Here is a 23,595-nt window from a genome sequence, read left to right on the forward strand (position 1 = left end):
TTATCGCAAGTTCATCAAGGGTTTCGCTATGCAGACGGCGGCCATCACGGACACCCTCAGCTCCAAGAAGAAGAAGTTCATCTGGACGGAGCAGGCGGAGCAGTCCTTTCAGAAACTCAAGCGTCTTTTCGCTTCCGAGGAACAACTGCTGCATGTGAACCCCAGCAAGCCCATGAGGGTGGAGACGGATGCCTCCGACAGAGCCGTGGGGGCAGTCCTGTTGCAGCGAGACCCGCAAGGGGATTGGAGGCCGTGTGCTTTCTACTCCAGGAAACTCAGCAAGTCGGAGCAGAACTACACCATCTGGGACAGAGAGTTGCTGGCCATTCATGCAGCATTCAAGGCGTGGCGGCACTTCCTCATCGGAGCCAAACACACGGTGCAAGTTCGCACGGACCATAAGAACCTGGAGTACTGGCGCACGGCGCGGTTCCTGAACCAGAGACACATCCGCTGGGCGGAGTTCTTTGCGGATTTCGACTTCAGGATAGAATATATCCCCGGAGACAACAACGTCATGGCTGATGCGCTATCCAGGAAGCCGCAGTATCTGGAGGAAGCAGCACCGGTAGCGGCCAAACACATTTTCGCACCCAAGGCGTGGGCATGCGCTTCTGCCACAGTAGACCTGGAAGCGATACGGCGCGAGCTGCGAACAGATTCCTTCGCGCGCTCCAAGATGGAGGAGGTGCGCAGCGGCACGGCAAAGGACGACGAGTTCCAGATACGCGACGGACTGCTCCTCCGCAAGGGGGCCATCTACGTACCGGGAGATGAACTCCGCGCGACAGTACTGCAACAGCTACACGACGCACCCAGCGCCGGACATTTCGGCAAGGAAAAGACGGTGGAATTAGTAGCCAGAGACTTTTGGTGGCCCAAGATGCGGGGAGAAGTCGCGGAATACGTCACGAGGTGCGACACCTGCCAAAGGGCCAAGCCAGTACACAGACCGCCGGCGGGACTGTTAGAACCGCTACAGACCCCGTCCGAACCGTGGGAGAGGGTAGCCTTGGACTTTGTCACTGACCTGCCCAGCTCGAGGGGCAAAACAGCAGTACTCGTGGTAGTCGACATGTTCACCAAGATGGCGCACTTCATTCCTTGCGCGAAGGTGGCCACAGCGGAACAGACAGCCAAGCTGTTCATAGACCACGTGTTCAAGGTACACGGCCTGCCACGGTCTATCCTGTCCGACAGGGGGCGCCAGTTCGTCTCGAGTTTCTGGCGGAAGCTGATGGGGATCCTGAACGTCAAGGTCAACCTAGCGTCGGCAAGACACCCGCAGACCAACGGACAAGCGGAGAGGGTCAACGCCGTCATGCAGCAGTACCTGAGATGTTACGCCAACCAGCAGCCCTCAACCTGGGTGGACTATCTGCCCCTGGCCGAGTTTGCCTACAACAACACACAACACGTGTCCACGGGGGTGACACCGTTTTTTGCCAACCACGGGCGACATCCCAGGACCTTCCCGGGCTTAGAGAAAGAGGGGGAGGGGGAGCCACAGGGAGCAGAGGCATTGGCAGAGGAGTTACAGGAGGTCCATGAACAGCTCCGTAGACAGTTAGACCTAGCAAAACACGTATACAAGATGCAAGCAGACAAACACAGAAGAGTGGGGGAGGACATACGGGTAGGGGACTGGGTCTGGTTAGCGGCCCAGGCAGTGCCGGCCAGATCCTTAGCTAAGAAGAAGCTAGGACACAAGCAGTTGGGCCCTTACCTAGTCGAGGCACAGATCAACCCAGTGGCTTTCCGTTTGACACTACCGGAGGGTTCCAGAATGCACCCGGTCTTTCATAGATCGGTGCTAACGCCCTACAAGGCACCTCACAGGTTTCAGGAGCCAGGAACAGCTCCCAGTCCGCTTAGAGATGCACCCATGACAGGGGGGTCGCCAAGGGCGGGGCCACTCAACGAGGTGACGGAGATTTTGGACTCGAGATGGGGGGAAGAGGGCGTCGAATATCTCATCGCAAGGGAAGGTGCCCCGGCCAGCGCCAACAGCTGGGTGCCGTACTATGCGGTGGAGGAGCACTACCTCAAAGACGAGTTCCACGCACTCTTCCCACACAGGCCCATGCCGGAGGATTATTTTGATGAATATCTTTTCACCCCCACACTCTCAGCCAGTACGTTTCAGGGGTTCTCCTCGGCTGAGGAGACGGTTCCAGAGACTACCTCGCCGGAGGGGTCGGTCTCAGACTTGGGTGCGGAGCGCTCTTATTGGTGGGACACTCAACCCGAGGAGGAGTGGCGCAGGAGACTGCTCAGAGGGCCCTGGCACGCAGACTACCCAGAGGAAATGGGGGAACAAGGGGGCATGGACGGGTTGGGGGAGGATCCTGGTTTCGAGCACGCCGGCAACGAGATGGAAGCGGAGGAGAGCGACGTCGATGTACCCGTCACGGACTGGCAGCATGCCAGGGGGGAAGACCGGTATCCGGCAGGCACCCCCATAGCATTGGAGCACCCGGAACCCACGCCAGAAGAGGGGGAGGGGGGAAGGGGGGGCTTCGAGGGGGGGATGGATGTCAGGGACTCAGCGGGAGCGCAGGGAGGAGAGGAGATGGAAAGCGAGGGGGAGCAATCCGAGGGCAGCGTAGGAGAATATGACAGCAGCCCGATAGATTCCATGAGCCTCTCCAGCGAATCGGAAGATTCACAGAAGGGGGCGCCGATGGGCAGGGCAAGGGGCGACCCAAGGGCGACACCCCAGAAGCAAGGGGCCAGCGGGGACTCCCAGAGCAGCAGTTGCAAATCAGGACCAGCTTCCCCACCAGAGCGTAGTGGGGGGGAGGAGTCCCAGGTGTCAGAGCCCGCATATGCACCACCAGCGAGAGAAGATGAGTCAGGGTGGACCACGCCTCCATCGGAGAGCGAGTTAACGGTTAAGAGGAAAGTTGCAGGCTGGGCGCGCGCGCCAAGTTCAAAGGTACAGGCGAGCGGCACAGAAGGTAGCCCGGATAGGGAACCAGGTCCTAAAGCCCGCCGGAAGGAGGGGCAAGAATCGTCAGGGTCAGCGTCAGAGGAGTCCAGGAAGGATGAGACCCTAGCGGGCAGGAGGGCCCAGAGGAGAAAGGAATTTAGGAAGAGGTGGAGCAAAGCGAGAGTCTTAAACTGGTGTGGAGGGGGAGGAGACTCAGACAGGACTTCGCCGGTCTAAGGTCGGGACGTAGAGCTGCACGCTGCGGCTTTAAAATGGAGACTGAATCTCAATAAAGACTTTTGTACATAACTACAGCCTAGCGTTGGTCCTCTGTGAGCTGGGACCTGGAGGCAGCTCTGACACATATAATATGTTCAGTACTGGAATCTTAATATGGGTTTATAACCAGGCCCAGGAAGATAGGAAGAGGTAATGCGATAAGTACAATTAATAATCTAATCAATATTTAGAAAACTATTACTATCTCTAGTCTGAATAGCTGGCTTTCATAGTTATTATATTTCAGAACATATATTCAACTGAACAGGCATTAACTTTTCAAAAAAAGAAAATCTGAGGTTCTACCTCAACTTGCAGATAAATGTTGAGTGAACACAGCATACGGCATAGGAATTCCAATTAATTCCTAGAGGGGCACAGATATGCAGGATCACATTCCTGTAAAGATGGTGACATTGGAAAAATCCCAGACTATATGTAGACATCCAGCAAGTTCCAAGCTATGCACATGTACACAAAATGATTCCACATGAGCTATTCAGTACACTAAACCTGGGACTTCATAAACCTGACCTTTATGAAACATAGGTCACACCGTGAGCACACAAATGAAGAAAAACTGCTGCGGATGTGAGGCTCAAGCCTTAGGTATTTTGGTCTCTGGTTGCAATTGCTAGGCTTTAAAAGTGTGCAGCCAACAAGACTTTGTACAGAAAAACGAGTCCTCCTCCACCGATTGTAAAGCATGGTTTTGAAAGCACACAATGAGCAGATACCCTAAGCCTTGCCTTGCTGCTCACACCACTCCACGCACCCGTGAGAATGTCCGCAGGGTGTGTAGTTTCACTAATACTATAAAGAGGTCTCAAGCAAGAGTTTAGATCTACTTACCTGAATCAGAGCCAAATTGCAAGTAGCCATTTTCCACTGTGCCTGAGTATCATCCATTCTTCCAGTATTAGCCTGGAAGGCAGAAGAGGGAAAACTTAAATGTTACTTGCTGGCAGACAAGGTGGGAGAGAATACCAGCCTGGGCTCACACAAAGTCTGGGTGTAGGAGGCTACACCCAGACTTGGGGAGCACTGTGGCTGCAGTCATTTCTGTTTCCGCCCTTTCCATATGTATCAGGGCATTCCACATCGGCCCCTGCGGGGCACGGGTTTTCTTTTCTTCCCATTAGCCGTGCAAACATGATCTGAGCACACAATGTAGCACCAGATTGTCAAGGACGGTGGCTCAGACTGGGTGCACCCAGTGTGCAGGTACAGCTGCAGGTTGTGCAGATTCCACACTGGTGACCAAGGCATGAAAGAAGGAAAAAGCTTTTTTTTTAAAAAAAATCTGTTCTGTCCAGGGATTAAAAACTTTAAAAACCATGTGTGTTTTGAATGAGAGAAAGAGAAAAAGAGAGGCAGAGAGAGAGAATTTACAAAAGTTGGAAAGTTGGGAAAGAACTCTCCTAGGCAAGACTGAATACTTACGTAGTCCATATCCTCCGATGAATTTATCTTTATGGGCAACCTATGTAACTCCATCTTGCAGCAACAAAAACTCCCACAATAATAAAATACTGTCAACATGAATATATGTGTATGCCAGTCATGACTAAATAAGTAAATCAAACTTAACATGTAACTAAGTACTTGTTCATGTACTGACAAATGTATAAAAGGTAAAGGTAAAGGTACCCCTGCCCGTACGGGCCAGTCTTGACAGACTCTGGGGTTGTGCGCCCATCTCACTTAAGAGGCCAGGGGCCAGCGCTGTCCGGAGACACTTCCGGGTCACGTGGCCAGTGTGACATCGCTGCTCTGGCCAGAGCCAGAGCCAGAGCCAGAGCCGCACACGGAAACGCCGTTTACCTTCCCGCTGGTAAGCGGTCCCTATTTATCTACTTGCACCCGGAGGTGCTTTCGAACTGCTAGGTTGGCAGGCGCTGGGACCGAGCAGCGGGAGCGCACCCCGCCGCAGGGATTCGAACCGCTGACCTTTCGATCGGCAAGTCCTAGGCGCTGAGGCTTTAACCCACAGCGCCACCTCCGTCCCACGACAAATGTATATATACATTATATTTTTCATTCACTCAATAATCTACAATGATATCAAACCTGGCTTCCTATGGTACCTAATATTTTAATGGGGGCATTTTTCTATCCCAGCCTGGGCTCACACAAAAAATGATCGCTGGTTCCTAGGAGTTAATTCCTCAGCCCACTCTGCAAACCAAAACCCTGGGCGTGAAATACAGCTGCAGCATTATGCTGAGTTAAAACCGAAACTATCTAGAAGGCAGATTGGAATGTATTACAGTGGAACCTCAGTTTTCAAATGTCTCGGCTGCCAAACGTTTCAGAAGCCAATTGCCGAAAACCCGGAAGTGAATGTTTCCATTTTGAATGCGCCTCAGAAGTCAAATGGCTTCCCGGGGCATTTTTCCATTTTCACCATTCGCTTTGCCGACAACCCTTTGATTTTTGGTTTTTGAAAGTTTCGGAAGTCAAACAGACTTCCGGAACGGATTATGTTTGAAAACCGAGGTTCCACTGTATTAGATTGTGGGATGGTTTGCCATTAGCACTTAATGGTTTGTTACTCAGCAAAAAGCAAATTTTAATTCACTGTATATTTAATACAGTGGTACCTCGGGTTAAGTACTTAATTCGTTCCGGAGGTCTGTTCTTAACCTCAAACTGTTCTTAACTTGAAGCGCCACTTTAGCTGATGGGGCCTCCCACTGCCACCATGCCACCAGAGCATGATTTCTGTTCTCATCCTGAAGCAAAGTTCTTAACCTGAAGCGTCATGTAACCCAAGGTACCACTGTAGTTGGTTTGTGTGTGTGTGGAACAACAGGTTGCCGCTGACTAGGCAATAGTATTCATTTTTATCACAGCCAATCTCCCTACCCAACACAATTTTTTGGGATTAGCTGTTTCACATGTGAAACAGGGCCCACTAAGCCCTAGAAAGCCTGGCTGCCTTTTCCTCATTGCTCAGCTGATTGGTTTACATTGAGAATTAAGTCTGCTCCTGTCTGGTTTCTTGGTCGCACCAGTTCCATCACACCAGCCGTTCCATCATGAACAGAGAGAAAAGTGGCTGCAGCACCTTGAAAGGAGAAGGGGAGGTTGTTCTGTCAGAAGCCTCCACCTCCATCATCTCTTGCCTTTCCCAGCAGGCAAGGGAATCTATCTTCACTATGGGCTGCTGCCTCAACATTGCTGAAGTACCTCAAAGCAGCACTTTTGCAAAGGTGCAGCCCATGCTTTGACACTGCTGAGCAAGGAGGTGGGGCAGGGAGACTACAGCATATTTTTCTCCTGACAATATCCATGCCCCTGCTTTGTTGTGTGGTGATATGTGTGTCTGTGTGCATGTGCGGAGGAGGCTAATTTTCTCTTAGTCATGTCCACCGTTGACCATCTGTCTCCAGAAGACTGGCCACAAAAATGTGGACCTCAGGCTGAAAAAACGGTTCCCTACCCCTCATGTAGACAATACTGAGCTAAACAGACAAATGCAATGAATAAGTATAGGGTGGCTTCTTTTAATTATTTCTGGTATAAGAGGCACGCAGCATGTTGGTGTTACCTGCAGCAAATCAACGCTTCCTTTTAATCAGATTTAATCAGCCAGTTAGAAGTACCCTGTAAGCAAAGTTTAAAAACTAAAAAAGGAGAGGAACAGGCAGGAGATCTAAAGATCTGGAATGTTAAAGATCTGGAGCTCAGGTCCCTGGGATACCCTGTAGCAACACCACTGGCAATCGATTTTCATGGATGGGCAGCTAAGGAGACTTCTTTGATTACACCTCCAAACTGTCCTTGTGAAATAAAAGTCATGAACACATCTCTGCATATTAAAAAGTAAAACAACACCAAGGTTGACACTTACAGCAGTGGAAAGTCTAGATGCCAAGGTCATTTCAAGGTTGCCCTTCAATCCAACAAGGGCTGGAATCAGGATAAATATTTCTGTGATAGTCTTGAACACAGTCCAGTGCTGGGAGAAAGGGAGAGGAGAGGATGTTAATCCACCGCTATACCAGCCACAGTCTTCTTTAGTCACATACATGGATGCACAATTTCCACACATTGCACTTGGCAACATGGCGATGCAACATTAGCTAAGGCAATGAAATCTTTGAAATTGCTCGCCAAAGAACTAAATGATTCTGTTCTCCCCACCCAAAAATTAGTGAAACAAACTAGTATCATCAGCCACCATAAACAATATATATAACAAAAATGGAGGCAACCTCTTTTATGTGACCACCTGCTTGTTGGTAGAGGTATATGCAAGATTAGTAGTCATGTAGAGCTCTTCATTACAGAATAATGTTATGTTTCTGTCATGGGAACCTATTGGATAATGCCAATGAATCACTTACTCCTCCTTCCCAGAACATTTTGTGATGAGATTGTTTAGACAAAGTCATTAAGGGTGATAGGTTCTTTCACTTGCTCTAAGGAGCAACTGTGACCTCAACTTTTTGTTCCTGGATCCTTTGCCGGTCAGTCAGAGCAGAAAGCCCTGGGTTCAATGAACCAAAGGTCTGATTGTATATATTACTCTCCCTGACTATCCCTGACTGTTGTAACCCAACTTCTAGAGGGGCAGAGGTTCTCCATTAATGACACGTGTGTCCATATGCATTCATTCCAGGCTGTGGGAACAGGAGACACAACATGGTGAGAGCCAGTGTGGTGTAGTGGTTAAGAGCGATAGACTCATAATCTGGGGAACCGGGTTCGGGTCTCCACTTCTCCACATGCAGCTGCTGGGTAACCTTGCGCTAGTCACACTTCTTTGAAGTCTCTCAGCCCCACTCACCTCACAGAATGTTTGTTGTGGGGGAGGAAGGGAAAGGAGAATGTTAGCCGCTTTGAGACTCCTTCGGGTAGTGATAAAGCGGGATATCAAATCCAAACTCTTCTTCATGGCAGGAGACAGTTCAAGTGAGAATAGAGCCACACATCAGTATTTAATACCAGCTGATAAACCTAATGACGAAGACCAGTGGTAATGGTGCTGTGCTGTGGTAATTTCCAGCAAAATCAGCTTCCCCTTCCCTTTTAGAATACAGTTATTCTTCCGTGAATCATTATGTGTGACTCACAGCCTTAAGGGTTTTTTGTTTTTGTTTTTATTACATCAAATCCAACCTTCAGCGCAAATTTTAAAAACCCTCAAAAATGAATGCAAGTATTCTGAAATTACAATAGCACCATCAAGGGTATAGGCTGGCTCAGTGACCTCTGCATTCATCTCAAACTGGAGCCAAGAGTTACTCATTCCTCCCTTGTCTGCACCTCTTAATTTTGCTTTCCTCATGACACTGCTGAGCTCATAAAGCGGTGATGCACAGAGGCTGCTCTTTTGCAAAGTAGACAGTGTACACAGAGTGAGTAGTGTCAGTTAATGTTTTTATTACTTTCTGCTCAGTTATGACGAGGTTGGGCTCTGTCCTTATCGCCTGTATCCAGTACAGTCAGCTGAGCTCTGACATTATGTGGTCCACATGGCTGGATTTCCTACATGACACGGCTATCAATTAACATGGAGCTCAACAATGCAATATTCTAAGTGTTCAAAATGACACCTAATAGCATACAGCTATATCCTGGAGTTTCATTAATTAAATTATCAGCATCATGACCCCTTCTCTCCCCAATCACAATCAGAACAATAACTGCAGGGATAGATGGTGGGGGGGGGGGTTCAACTGGCACTGGTGGGAATGCCCTCCCTCCCAGGCTTCTGCCAAATGGGGAGGGCAGAATGTCTGTACCACTTGTGGCTGGAGAATGAAGAAATAAGTCTCTCCATACCATAAACTGCATTTATGATAGGAATTTCCCTCACTCCACCTGTAATCAATCATGCTACTCATTAAGCATCGTGTGCAATTTGTCCCTGAGGATGACAAAAAAAAATATGGCAGGAAAAGTGGCAAGGTCAGTGCTGCCAGAGATCTAATGGTGCATGTTTGATTTCCATTCCTTATATGTCGTGCATGAACTGGCCGTTTCCTCCCCCCCCCCCGTATATCAGCTGATGCTCAGGGGAGGCAGCAAGAGCACTGGTGACATTTCTACCAGGATCAAAAATGACAGGGAGAGGAAAGGAGGGGAGAGAGAGAGGATGAATGAATGAATGAATGAATGAATGAATGAATTTGGGCTAATATATGGTAATATAATAGTGACACGTTACAAAGATCAACAGCATGATTCTATCAACAGCATGTGGGGCTTATCCCCAAAGACTTGTGCATAGGGTTAAGCTGCAAATGACTCTCTCCTGGTGTAAGCAAAGTCACACGCATGAGGGACGGCCATGGGACTCAATGGAACAGTGAAATGAACCACCCACAGACAAGGCAAGAGTTGTTGCATACTCAGCCGACTTCCCAGATATTGAAGAAAAACATTAATTTGGGAATTACAAACAGAAAAAAGGTCACCACATCCTCCCACAAAAACAGACCAAGGAGGACAGGTATCATGGAATGTTGAGTTCAAACGAGTGTCAGTTGAAAGAGAGAGAGGAAAAGGGAGGGGAAGAAAGATGGAATTGGCCTATCTGAGCCACTCACAGTAGGAATGAAATAAGGGTCAAGGGTTGCACCCCCAGCCAAATTCCACTATGTGGAAAGGAGAAGTGAAAATGATCCCCTCCCCTATGCTGTACCATTCAGGTTCAGAGCAAAATGAGCAGCTTCCTGTTCACCTAGCACTGAACTTCAGAGCTCAGTAGTCTGAAGCTTGCCTAAAGAGGGATTTCCCAAACATTTATATCCTCCCCAGGATTCCCTGTTGGCCCCTCTCTCGTTAGTATTATACAACTCATCCTAGTAGCTGTGCTCCCGGACAGTTAGATACAGTCATGTGGTTTGAAAATGAACGAGAGCTTTCCTCTGAAATACCTCTTTGTGATCCTAGCATGCCCATGGAAGGCACTTTCCCCACAGACAAGAAAGCACACAACACTGCTCATAGCTCCTAGGTACCCACAATTTAAAAAGTGATGCTCAAAGTCACCCAGGCAACATTTACCAATGGTGTTACTAATGTACTAGAAAGCCCATACATACTTGAACAGTATCGATCAACAATCCAGCAAATAACAGGCCGAAACCTGAAAGGATGAATGGCACAAAAATCTGTGATGCTATGGTGAACGATGTTTCTGGAAGGAATCCACTGACTGATCTGATGTACCTGCAGCTGAAACCTCTGAGTTTTTTCCCATGGAAGCACAGCTCCAATTTCAGCTGCGTGACCACCATGACTGAGCGCCATTAACGCATACTCAAGAAGCAGGTGGGCTGGAGGAAATCCAGGATATGGAGGTGGTCCTCACTTTCAGTTGTACATTCCAGAGCCTAAGGCACTTTTAAAGTCAGGGTTCTGCCACCACGTGTCTTCTGTTTGCAGCCTTCTCTCTTCCACCAAAGAGCCACAAGGCTACTTTCTAAATTCCATTTGTCTTAGATGCAGCTTTCATTAACGCTTCAAGGCAGCTCCTTCTTTACATTATACTCCAGAATGGAAACAGAATCCAGAGGAAGGAATTTGATTGTTAAGATGTTTACGGATAAATACATACAAAACCACTTCTTCGGTGACTTCAGCAACCTGGATGGAAACCAGAAAGACTGGCTTAAGCTATGGCACAGAGTTCCACCAGCATGAAGCGTAACAGACTGTGCACAGATCCCTCTTGAATATTTCAGTCACTGGTGTCCTTTCTCCTCAAGTTACAAATACGATGGTTGAAAATGTAATCCTGTGCTGTTGAAACGGTCACAACTGCTTCCAGCTCATCATGTGTTGACACTGAACTATACTTGCTTGCCGTCCCGAGTCAAGGAGGCGGAGGGTAATGAACTCTTCAGTTTTCTCTTGTTTTCCCTCTTGTTTCCTCAAGGTGAAGAAAGGTCATCAGGAATAGGAGGCTGGTCCCACTGAAGAGGTCAAGAGGAATAGCTTAGGAGATGTACCGAGTGGAAAGGCACTCTTGTCCCTCTGCTCCCTTTTCTTCTCTGTTTCCACAAGCTTTGCTAAGGGTGTAAAAGTTCAGGAAATATGTGGTTGCTTGTCTCTAAAAGACTGACTTTCAGAAGAAGAAAAAAAATTCCACAGCAAAAACCAATGAGCTTCAAAGGCTAACACCCTTATCTGCTGTCATCACTTCAGCCTTCAGCTACTATGCAAAGGCCTGTGATAAGAGTCTGTGCACAAGTTTTATTTAAGGTAGTTCTTTAGTCTTGTTAGTCAGTGGAAAAGTTTCCAGGGAGGTTGGTTCTATGTGGTTTGTTTGTTTGTTTTTACTTCCTGTCCTAAAAGTCTGCAAGGCACTGTTATGCATAGCTTAAAAAAGACGAAAGAAGGAGGAAAAAAGTGACACAGTCCGTGGTGGCTTGAGAGAAAGGGCATTTGGCACACACTCGTGTAAAAATGATCTGTGGGGCTCTATCAGCCCAACCCCTTTGTGGTATCCAGGTGGGAAAGTTCTGGCCCAGGTGGTTCAAATTTTGTCAACTGTGTGGGAATTTAGATGTGGGAAATTTCTGTCGGAGATATGTTGTCATCCCCTTTGATCAATTCTTTAAGAAGAAAATATCAGTACACATTCTTGATTATGAGTGAGACCAGGAGGGGGCTGTCATTAATTGGATGGCAAATAGCTTGTGATGTAGTTTTTGTCCATTCAGCGCCACCTTGAGTCTAGTTTTGGATCAAAAGGGATATAATAAAAAATGGATATAAATCTGAATGTTTAAATAATTTTCTAAAAAGCGATAGCACCCCCAAATTAAAGATGTGGAGGGTCATGTTTTCTTTTAATGGAAGTTTTGCAGGCATTTGGAGGACTAGACGTTTCAGGTAACAAACTTACCTGATTTTTGTTCTGTTCTGTTATTTATTTTTTGTTCTGTTCTGTGCCACTTTTCGGTACCACAGATCCTCGCAAAGCAGCCTTTCCTTCAAATGGTGCTACACAACTCTAACGCCCACTTTATCTCTGCAAGCATCCCTGCAGATTTCACTCTGATTACTAAAAGTGGGTTGATCATGAGGACCGAATAAGGAAGCCTTTCTGACAAAAGCTGGGTGGTTTTTTGTTTTTTGTTTTAAGTTTTCAGTGATAATATCTGCCTTGCCACTAATCTTTTTATATGCTTTCCTTGCCATGGGGAATAGGCATCTACTCAGTTAGACACATGCCTGGCTTAAACCTAGCGCATCTGCATCTAGTATCAGCTGAATGGTCCTTAGACATTACCTTGGCTGCACAGGAAGAGGAAATAAGACCTCTTCAGGCTTCCTGTTCCTATGGAACAGCATCACTTTCAGAAAAACAATATTCGCGCCCCTTGTTCCTTTCCAGAAATGGCAGCATGGAGGGGTGCTTCAGATTCCCCTTCACACCTACTAACCACACCCAGATCCCCTTAATCACGGTGCTTCCCTTCAGAGTCTGAAAACAACTGGCAGTTTGAGCCGAGTATTCTCTCTGGAAGGGAGGGGTGGAAAGCAAGGTCCCCAGAGCTGCTTCTCCTCCAGCTGACTGCTGGGGACGGGGGAGGTTCACGCTGGTCTCCCCCTTGACATAGTCTTTTCTTTCTGTGAGGCAGGTGGTGCACACTGTCCTTAGGTCTCTCTGGCCAACGGACAGGGTCAGAACGAGATTCCCTGATTAAGTATGGCTGCCCACCAGCAAACACCCTTGACACAGTTCGGATGCCCAAAAGTCAAAACAAATTGAAGTATTAACAATACAATACGCAATACAGGCATACCTTGGTTTACAAACAGCTTAGTTCTCGAAGGTTTTGGCTCCCGAACGCCGCAAACCCAGAAGTGACTATCTTTTGTTTGCAAACTATTTTTGGAAGTCAAACATCTGACGGGGCTTCTGCGGCTTCCGATTGGAAGCCACGCTTTGGTTTCCAAATGTTTTGGAAGCCAAACGGACTTCCAGAATGGATTCCGTTCAACTTCAGAGGTATGATTGTACTTAGAAAACAATGAAAAAAATCTTTCTAGTGGAAACAGAATAAAACAATTAGATTAACACACACACACACACACACACAGACACAGATATATATATATAGAGAGAGAGAGAGAGATTATTTCTCTCAAATCCCAACTCTACAATTCTATGAAATGGTGTGAGAGGCTTATTTAAAACAACTTTCTTTAAAAAAGGTGGGGGGAAATAGCTTTTTGGCACCATAAAAAGGACACCAGGCAGGCCTTTTGTGAGGGGAAGGGGCAATTCTACAGCCAGGGTGCCACCAAAGCCAGCCCTTCTCCTTAGTAGCCACTTGCCTTGCTGTATGTACAAAATACACATACATGAAAACATATTAAAGGCAGGCCATGTCACAGAAACATCTCCAAACCTCACTGCCACTCATTTACTTTATCAACCAATTTCCCCCAGCCTTCATGCTAAATCTTACAACCCATGCTGAGAGTTAAAAGAGCAGGGACTCCTTGTAGCCCATTTCCCACAGAGGTGATGGGGCTCCAAAATGGCGTTCAGTTCGATCTCTGCCATTTCCCATCACCTGCTCTCTCTGCTGCTTTCCCTCTCACACACAGCAATTCCATGGCACAGGGAGCAGTTCCAGTTCCTACTGGGATGTGGTAGCAAGCATGGCCTTCAGTAAGGTTCAACAGTCTTGGGTGAATGAGTTTATTGCTCTCCATCTCCGTCCATTATTAAGCAAGCACCATAAAAAAGCCTACAGGCAACAAATCAATATTCAGAAAGCGCCAGTTAGCTCAGGAGACCTGAGAGTGTACAATTTCTTTCTTCCTTTATTGCACAGTTAAGGTGTCTCCAGCCAAGAGGAATGCATCTGCCAGCACAGAAATAAATAAGCTTACATATCTGTGCACACTTGGGAACAGGAGTTTTCTTTTCATTGTAAGACTCCCGTATGGTGCCCAGCACCTCGAAGCACTAAAGAGATAAAACAAGACACCTACACACAACACAAATAAATAAATAAGAAATGCCATCAAAACCAAAATAACAATCCAAGTCAGCCAGTCAAGGATGAAGTGCTTTCAAACAAAGATAGCTAGCTAACTAGACAAACAGATCTAGTTGTTGGTCTCCGATACTCATTTTTTATATTAATAATTATCTATTGACCTCGTTAGCTGCTTGTTATGCAGAAAGGCACCCAAGCGACTTCAACAACATATTTAAGAGCATAAACATCAGTAAAAATCCAACATGTAGCATTTCTACTGCACTTCTGCTGCACATTGTGGAACAGTCTCCCTCGGGAGGTTGTGGACTCTCTTTCCTTGGAGGTTTTTAAGCAGAGGTTGGATGGCCATCTGCCATGGATGCTTCAGTTGAGATTCCTGCATTGCAGGGGGCCGGATTAGATGATCCAACTCTACGATTCTATGATTCTAGACTTCCAAAGCACTTCACAGTTATTGTCAATTAGGAAGTAAAAGAGAGATAGGCAAAGTTGACTGAACTTCCCCACAGCTAAATCAAGAGGACCTTGATAGACGCAATGGCTATACAACAGAACAGACGTAGAGAACCTTTTTCAGGCATTACCTCAGTGGAAAGCTGTGTGTCCTGGGTTTAGAGCCATGCCACTATGGGGATGAAAACTAGACCCTTTCTTCTCTTCAGGGACATGGCCTGGGGGCCAGATTGTGAGGCCTGGTGAGCTGGATTAGGGGCAGAGGATCCCCATTCCCAGTGTCATGATTCTCTTTATCGGATGAGAAGAATCTTTGAACAGTGAATCTTGATTTTTTATTTGTTTGCGCTGTTGCTATTAAAATCCAATAAAAATGAATAGAAATAATTAATACAGTCAAACCTCGGCTACCGAACGCCTCCGTTTTGGAACGTTTTGGCTCCCGGACACTGAAAACTTGGAAGTAAATGCTCAGGTTTTTGAACGTTTTTCAAAAGCTGAACAGTGCAGGAAGCTCCTACAACCAATCAGAATCCGCCCACAGTTGTCGAACATTTCGGAAGCCAAAAGGGCTTCCGGAACGGATTACGTGCGACAGCCGAGGTTTGACTGTAGTGATTTAACCGTCTTAAAAGGGTACAATAATATGGTGTCTGTTTATACAGGGATTCTTAATAGCGTGTACAGTATGTCCTTTATTACCTAGTACAATAAAATGAGTTCTGGAACACAGTGTCAATTTGAAATAGGTGGGACCTCTAACCTTATGGGACCTAACTGATTTGCTAAATATCCAGGAGAAATATTAACTTCAGCTCTGTTAAAGTGGTCAGGAAAGGTTCTCCGCCCCGCCCCCTGTTGTTTCAGTGTAATCCTCCTATCTGATAGATAAGGGGCAGCATGACCTGGTGCCTGGCTAGTTAAATAATTCAGGCAGTGAGAAAAAACAAAAAAAAATCCTTCCAGTAGCACCTTAAAGACCAACTAAGTTAGTTCTTGGTATGAGCTTTCGTGTGCATGCACACTTCTTCAGATACTTTCGTGCATGCACACGAAAGCTCATACCAAGAACTAACTTAGTTGGTCTTTAAGGTGCTACTGGAAGGAATTTTTTTTGTTTTGACTATGGCAGACCAACACGGCTACCTATCTGTAATCAGGCAGTGAGAGAAAAGGATTGCAGTCCTTAAAAAAGCACCCATTAGGAAGTATGTATTCAAATTCAAGTTTTAACTTATAGAAAATACAGAAAACGTTAATATAAAAATAAAGCAGAGGGTTGAGTCACCTGTCTCTAGTAAAAAAAATAATTCAACACTTGATTTAGTACTTTTAAAATCTTGTTTAAGATGGTAATCCAATGTAGACACATCTAATTAATAGCAGTAGGACAAACCTCTGAGTTTAGGACTGTAATTTTTTTCTTGATTTTCTTGATTTTGCAAAATGCTTTATTCTTGTTTACAATCAAGCAGTGTATAAATATTTAAAATAATGAAATAAATAAATAAGAGTTTGTGTTTAAGGCTATTTATTTCAGACATTATCTACAGCTATTGCACTTAAGACAGTACACAAAGCAAGATTAAAGCAATAAATACGTAACATTAGCAGCTAGCAGAGATAGGGATAGAGAATAGCAGAATCTGTAGATGCTATATACAGAAACCACCTCTAAACAGCCCTAGGCCAGGAAGGGACACAGTGACACAGTGTTCTAATTCTTGAATCAACTAAGGAATTTAGGCACCCTAGAAAAATACCAGTACACCCCTACTCCATGCAGATTTACTAAGTTCAACAGACTTGCAGGACTTACATAACCTCCCATATAAAGCGTTTGCAGAAATTCAGGCTTAGTCTTGAAGGAAATACAGGCAAAGGGATTCTGCAACTATGGACAACAAGGTGGGTGTGAATTAGCTACCCAAAACAATATGAGATCTCGGGTTTTAACTGCCCTGGGCTGTTGACAGCTAGCAGAGAAACATCACAGACCTGTCCTCTAGTCACAGAACACAAAGAAGCAAATGCACAGAACTTTCTGTTCTTCCTACCTGAACGTAATCCAAGACCATCCCTGCAAGGACCATGCCCATGCCCGCCATCATGTATGGCAGGAGCACCTGCAGGCCAATCACAATGGCAGACTCCTCCTGAAGCTTTGCCATTGCCACTTTTGCTTCAGCAGGCTGCTTCTGAGGCAGCAGCAAAGAGCCATCCTCTGTCCCCTGGCTGCCAAGTTTGCTCTCTTTGTGTTTAACCTTGCCCTTTGCTTTGTGCCTGGACCGCTCTCCATTGCGAGTTCTGCCTTCCTTTCTCCGCTGCCGAGTTTCTTCACCTTTCATGTTGGCTCTTCCAGTTCAGGAGTCCTTTCGGGCAAGGGTGAGATGAAGACCAGACCAGAGAGAAAAAGAAACGAGAGAGAAAGAGACAAAGGCAATAAGAGGGAGCCATTCCACGATGCCTTTGAGAAGAAAAGTCAGTTGGCACTCTTTCATTTCTCCGTGTATCCAAAGGAAGGCAACACATTTCACCAGATTCACCCAGCTTTGTGCACAGGTGGCCTTTAGAGAATGGACTCAGGGTATATAATGTTGTTATACTGTAGCTCTCTCAGCCTGCTCATTGGCTGGATGGGACACTGCCTGAATCGGAGACCTGGAAGCTGCACAGAACTCCCCCCCCCCCAAAGGAAGCATATACGCGTACTAATTAAATAAAATGCATAGCCTGCAGATATCCAGGAACCCTGGTTTGTAAGCTGATCTCTAAACCAGTTCCATAACTGGCTAACACCAGAGAAACGAGCACGTCTGTGAGAATCAATCCACGTGCTGCCCCTTGGGTGCAAAACACCTACTTATCAACCAGGTGCAATTCACTTACAGAACTATCCTAATCCGCAATCCATGGTGCTAGTGTGGGTTAGGATTTGGCAGAGATGTCCCTCCAATGGGCTCTGCTGCTGTGGAGGCACCTGCTGAAAGCACAGCGCCTGCTACTAGCAGTAGTGGTCTCACCAGCAGCAGCTAGTGTAAGGCCCCCAAATGATGCATTTCAGGAGTGGAGGGCAGGGATGGACCCACTGGATCCAAAGCTGGTCCAGTTCCTAGAAAAGAGCCCAATCCATGGAGCTGGCACAGCAAAGTAGATGCAAAAACATGTTGCTCCATGTGCCTTCTCTCCATTAGGATAGTTCCCCTATTTATCTAAGGGCATTCGTTTATGGTTTAAGGAGACATTTGATAACATTTTCCCCAGTAGTTGGCTACTCTGGTCCAGTCACAGTTCCTGCTGTTTTTCCTCTCTTCCATATAGCCACCTTATCTTCACTTCCTCCTGCCCAGAGCATTAGAGAAAACCCAGTTGTTGGCTATGGCAGCTCCTGGTCTCCACACTCTCCTGGTATTAATGCCAGAAGTGAGAAATCAAAGGAGGGGCATCACAGGTGGGGCGCAACCCTTACCTAGTGGCATGTCATACTCATGTCATACTCCAATTAAAAGGCCACCAACAGTTTTTTGTTGGCTTGCTTGCTGCCATGCCCATGAAAACTTGAGGGGACAGTACACACACGGCATTTTTCCAATATTATTTCTACACTTAAGTTCTCAATGGGACTCTTGAGAAATGGGGGGATCTATTAAGCACAACTGTTCGAAAAGGCTGATGGTTTCTCCTTCAGTTGGTTTATACCCAATGTTTTAATTTCCCTGGGCTGTTTTGGAATCTGTATTATTGTTTAAGTTTCTGGTGTTAACATTTTGATCTTAACGGGAACTGCTGTTGTGACCCGTTAGCCAAATCGAGTTTCTTTTTGAAAGCTAGGTGTGGAATAAATTTTCAAAGCAAACAAATTCCTGTGGAACGTAAGCGTTCTGAAGTACAGGATGTACCTTACCTTACAGAATCTCTGACAACCCTAATAAATAAAGAGCTCTGGTGTTATTTCTGCTGCTGGACACACCAACAGGGGTGCTTTCGTGACCAAAACCAAGTAACATTAATGCCATTCCTGCACCTTCAACTGACAGTGGTGGACCTCAGGTGAGCCAGAGGCCAGTGATGAACTCTGTGCTGGGCTCAAGACCGTCACAGATCCACATCTATCATAGAGCCACATCTATCATGTTAATACAGCAGGACTTTCCTCTTCTGGAGCAAGTCGCTAGCGACCAGCCTCAGTTTCCCCAGGGACAAAAAGCTTGGATCACAGAAAACACTAGATTATAATACATTGGGGGCGGGGAAACATCATTCCAAATCCTACGATTTGGTAAACAATTGTTTCCCCGAGACAAACGATGCCAACTCACTCACTACGATTTTATTTTTAATTAAGGGTGTGTGTGTGTGTGTGTGTGTAAAAGATGCGAGAATGCAAAGGTCTATAAAGCAACGCTCCCTCCGCCGCGCCTCCATATAAGGAGCGGAGAGTCACGCCCCTCGCCAGCAACTTACCGGCGGCCGCCTTTGTCCTTCCCCGCCGGAGTCTATCGCCCCCTGGGACGCGACAGGGGCATCGCGCGCATGGGGAGCGCATGCGAAGCAGGGCGCGCCGCTCCACCCTCACCTGGAGTGGGCCCAGGGCTTCCTAGCGCGCGGCCCCGGGCATTGCTCGCTCCGCTGGGAGGCAGCAGGCGGCAGCGGAGCTTTGGCCAGGCGGCTCCGCGGCGGAAAAGGAAGCGGCCCGCGGAAGGGGGAAGCGGAAAGCCCGCGCAGCGAAGGCGAGGGGCGGGCCTGCTCGGAGGGGCCACGGACGGAGAGTGCCGCCCCTTCAGCCCATACCGCCTCTGGACTCTCGCCCTGGGCTGAAGCCGCCAGCCGTGCTTGCCAACGCACCTCTGCTTGCAGCGCAGCGGGTTTTATATGCTGGTGTGTTTTAAAAGAGAGAGGGGGTGTCGGTTTCCAGGGTTGTCTGGGAAGGCTTATTTCAGTGGGGGGCCCCGGTTAATTGCTTGGAGCACTCTGCACATGCTCAAGGGGACATTACTGCAGGGCAGAGAGGCTCTGAGAACGCCAGTGTCCAGCTGGAGAATGACAAGTAAAAATGGTGGGTGCTGCCAGTCAATGGACATGTGAAAAACAGTAAAGGACCCCATGACGGTTAAGTCCAATCAAAGGCGACTATGGGGTGCGGCGCTCATCTCTACTTTGCCAGCGTTTGTCCACAGACAGCTTTCTGGAGTTATGTGGCCAGCATGACTAAACTGCTTCTGGCGCAGCAGAACACCATGAGCGCAGGCAAATGCCATTTACCTTCCCACCGCAACAGTACCTATTTATTTACTTGCACTGGTGTGCTTTTGAACTGCTAGGTTGGCAGGAGCTGGGACAGAGCAACAGGAGCTCGCCCCGTCACAGGGATTGGAACCGCCGACTTGATTGGCAGGCCCAAGAGGCTCAATGGTTTCGACCACAGCGCCACATATTGTGACATGTAGTGGGGGGGATTATGTGTTTCAGCATTGATGCTGAGAAAATAGGTTATTTGTGCTTGCAATGGCCTTCTTAATGTGAGCAAAGACGCTTGCACCCACCTCAGAGCTATTGAAAGGAGCGTCTTTTGCTAGCTTCATCTGGTGCCACTGCTACAGCTGTATCTGCACAGCCTGACCACTCTAGTCCATGCATTGCTAGCCTTAAGACTGGATCACTGGAATGCGCTCTGTGCGGGGCTGTGCTTGGGGCCTGTCTATTTGCACTAGCTAGTGCAGAATGCAGCCACTAAACTGCCAATAGGGGCAGATTAGCAACAGCGAGTGACATCTTTGTTATCCTACCAGACCATGCTGTGGAACGCTTGTCCAGCAGAGATTCAGGCATCCTTGCTGCTAACTTCCAGGTCTCTCTTGGGTATATTTTAATGCCAACAGGCCTTTTCAAGAAGAGATAGTCATTTTTAATAATTATTTTCCATTGTTTTATGGTTTATTGTGCTTTATTGCACCTGCTTTCCCCTTGTACGCCACCTTAATCATTTATCTGAGGTGGTGTTCTACAAATGCATCTTTATAAAGAAAAATAAATTAGATTTGCGTAGAAATTTCCCCAAATGATTTGCCTTTGTTCGCGGAACACCACCTCAGATGTTTACAGGTACTTCTGGGCAAATCCATGGTATTTGTGTGTTTCAGCTAAATTGAATAGCACACAGTTGGGAGCTACATTTACAATACATTGAGATTTTGAAATACTAGTTGGTAGCCCACACAGAATGATCTGCCAGATACAAGATTTATTGCTCACATAGCAAATGTATGTTCTGCAAAGGAAAATTAAATAAATATTATTTTTTTTAAATCCTGACAGCAGCATTGGCTTGTGGTTTGTCTTTGCTGAAATGATATACAGATTTTTGAAACAATAACCTTTCCTGTTTTTCTTTTCTTTTCTTTTGTCCATTTATTTCCTAATGCCTTTGGCTTAAAAGTTGTAGGGGGGTGGGATTTGCAAATAAATTCTGTACTGTGAATCTCATGGGCTTAATAAACAGAAGAGTAATGGATGTAAAAGTCTGAAACAGTGAAAAATGGTCTCTTCTGCATCATTAACATTGTGTTCCATATGTGCTAGCACAAGGTTTAAACTCAAGGCTTCTTTTTTAAAAAGAAAGAAAGAAAAGGAAATGTACCAAGAAGAAAGTCTGAAAGGATAGGTGGATTTTTTTTTTAAAAAAAAGAAAAAGTATTTGACCACACACACTTAATTCCCACTTCATTAATAACGTGTATTGTCCTGTAACTTATGTTTTTAATGAACCATTATAAATACTGGGTATTGCCTGCTGGCCCATTTATTTTCCACAGCAGTTTGTGTGTGTGCTGCTTTCTCTGTGGCTCTTTTAATTAATTTTAGGTCTTCCCTTCCAAGGCAGAGAGTCAGCAAACATCACAGAATCAACTTTTTTGCTGCTGTTTTATTTCATAGGATTTAAAACACACACACAAATGCTTATTAAATATGACATAGCAAAAAAGCAGGCCAATTCCTAAGTTCAAAGGGGCATTTGGGAAATAGCCCTAAGTGCCCCACTCTGCATTGGAGCCCAGCAGTCATGAGTGGCTACAAGCCACCATTTTTATTTCCCACAGTGCCCTGGGAAATTCAAAATGGCGGCTCATAGCCTAGCTGTCTGCCACCTGGCATAAACTGCTCAAGAGCAGCATCAGTGTTGTGTGGCCCTTGTGGGATTCTGAGGCTCTGGCAGCTGCCCAAGGAAACTGCTGACTATGAGCCTGTGACCCATCTGACTAAATGCAGTCCACCACTCATGTATAGCAGATTATAAAAGGAACTTTAACAAACTTTTGCTGCCTGCCCGGGATAGCAAGAATCAGGAAGAGATTGCCGTAGGTGGCCAAGGAACTGACAGGAAAATATAACTCTATGGTGTATTGGAAGGAGATGCAATTCTGTGTCTTAACTCCTCAGTAAGGCAGACCAACTGCACCAGGAATTATAATTGTACTTTATCAGCTTTGTGCATTTTTTCCCTTCCGGTGAGAGTATCGTATTTAATAGTAATGTTGGTTGTTACTGTAATCCTAGTAAGGCATATATTGGAAGCATGTTAAAAAGATGGAACAATATTTCATAAATTACAATTGTGCTACCTAGAAAGTATTCTCAAAGAAACATTTTGATCTATTTGGCCCTAGAATATGGTCTAAATAGGATCTATGTAATAGCTGTTTCAAAACCCCAAATTCTAAACCCTGTTGCATTTGTACACAAGGAAAACCTTTTGCAGTAGTCTGAGTCAATGGGAAGTTGTATTTAGAACCAGTAAACGCATGCATCGTTTGCACAAGAAAGGGGAATGATTGATATATCCGACACTAACTCATTTGTATCTCCTTTGATTAAAAGGAAGTGCATATACTTATCCCCTTTTATTATTGCCTGTTTGGCATTAAAATTAGTAATCACAACAGCTAAGAAAGGAACATTCTGTCAGCCATTCTCATGTTAAATTGATTGGAACCATGCTCTTTATGTTCTTTAAAGTTTTCAGGATTTAGAACCCTTACCTCCAGGTCACAGCTGGAACAACTGTCTGTTCCACAGAAGCTCAGTTCAGGAAATAAGGTGGTTAGACAAGAAGCTTCTTAATTCCAGAAACGGTGCTTCACATCGTCCTGTAAGGCTAAGGCTTCAACTCCACAGCTACAAAAGAGTTGCAAGATTTTGCAAGTGGCAGTAACTGAACCCTGCAGCTGCTGTGTCCCAGAGCTGTGCATCGTTTCAGGGTGTCGTTTTGAAACCAGCCAGGCTTAAATTTCAGCTCGCTTTGCAAAATTGTGTGTCTTTGCATCTTCACAAGTGGTGCTCCCTGCTGCGTGATCTGCGGCAAGGAAAGCTTTAGTTTTCCATCAGAGGAATCGCTGGACCACAGTGGTGGTGTGTTGCTCCACCTTGCTTATGTGAGTTATTATGAGAGCAAGCTTAGATGGAAGAGAGGAACGTGTTGGCTTTGTTAAAAATAGTGGCCTTGCCTAGATGCTTTTAGACTTGTTATGACTTACGCTATCAGTTTTCAACTGAGCTTCAAAAAGCAAATGAGAAGTGCCTTGAGAAATGTGCGGGGGGGGGGGCAAACTTGAAACCTATAGCTGACTGTGCAAGTACATCACTAATTTGATGCATCCTCAGTTTAACAATGATGCGTTATTAGTCATAAAATCATAAGGGTTGGAGATGGCCTTGCTGGTGAGTAGCACCCCGGCCTGCTCTTAGCCAGTCCCCACGTGGCTGCCTTCTGATCCATTCAGGGGGTGGCACTGCTTGTCAACCTCCTTGGCCTCAGTTTTACCCCTGTAGAATTTGGCAGGGAGGCGGATGGGAACAAAACTAGAATTTGTTGGCTCTTGTGTGGTGTAGTGGTTAAGAGCGGTAGTCTTGTAATCTGGGGAACCGGGTTTGAGTCTCCGCTCCTCCACATGC

At 46.3% G+C, this 23,595-nt stretch overlaps 1 protein-coding gene across 6 annotated transcripts in view; it reads right to left on the reverse strand.

The window, feature by feature from the left end:
- Positions 1–23,078, reverse strand: part of SLC41A3 (solute carrier family 41 member 3) — a 45,661-nt gene extending 22,583 nt beyond the window's left edge. Inside the window, exons 1-4 of one of the 6 annotated variants that reach the window (XM_079964562.1) lie at positions 22,683–23,078; positions 16,704–17,018; positions 7,068–7,175; positions 4,064–4,135 (exon numbers count right to left, since the gene is read on the reverse strand). In XM_079964562.1, coding sequence (XP_079820688.1) covers positions 4,064–4,135; positions 7,068–7,175; positions 16,704–16,994 — 471 coding nt within the window. In that variant the 5' untranslated portion in view covers positions 16,995–17,018; positions 22,683–23,078. Of the gene's footprint in view, positions 1–4,063; positions 4,136–7,067; positions 7,176–10,251; positions 12,024–12,077; positions 12,670–16,703; positions 17,019–19,110; positions 19,324–22,682 lie in introns of those variants that run through there. The other 5 variants (XM_079964563.1, XM_079964565.1, XM_079964564.1 and 2 more) reach the window with 5 other exon arrangements.
- Positions 23,079–23,595: the final 517 nt, after the last annotated feature.

The sequence above is a fragment of the Podarcis cretensis genome (genome assembly GCF_951804945.1).
Source record: "Podarcis cretensis genome assembly, chromosome: 2".
NCBI lineage: Eukaryota > Metazoa > Chordata > Lepidosauria > Squamata > Lacertidae > Podarcis > Podarcis cretensis.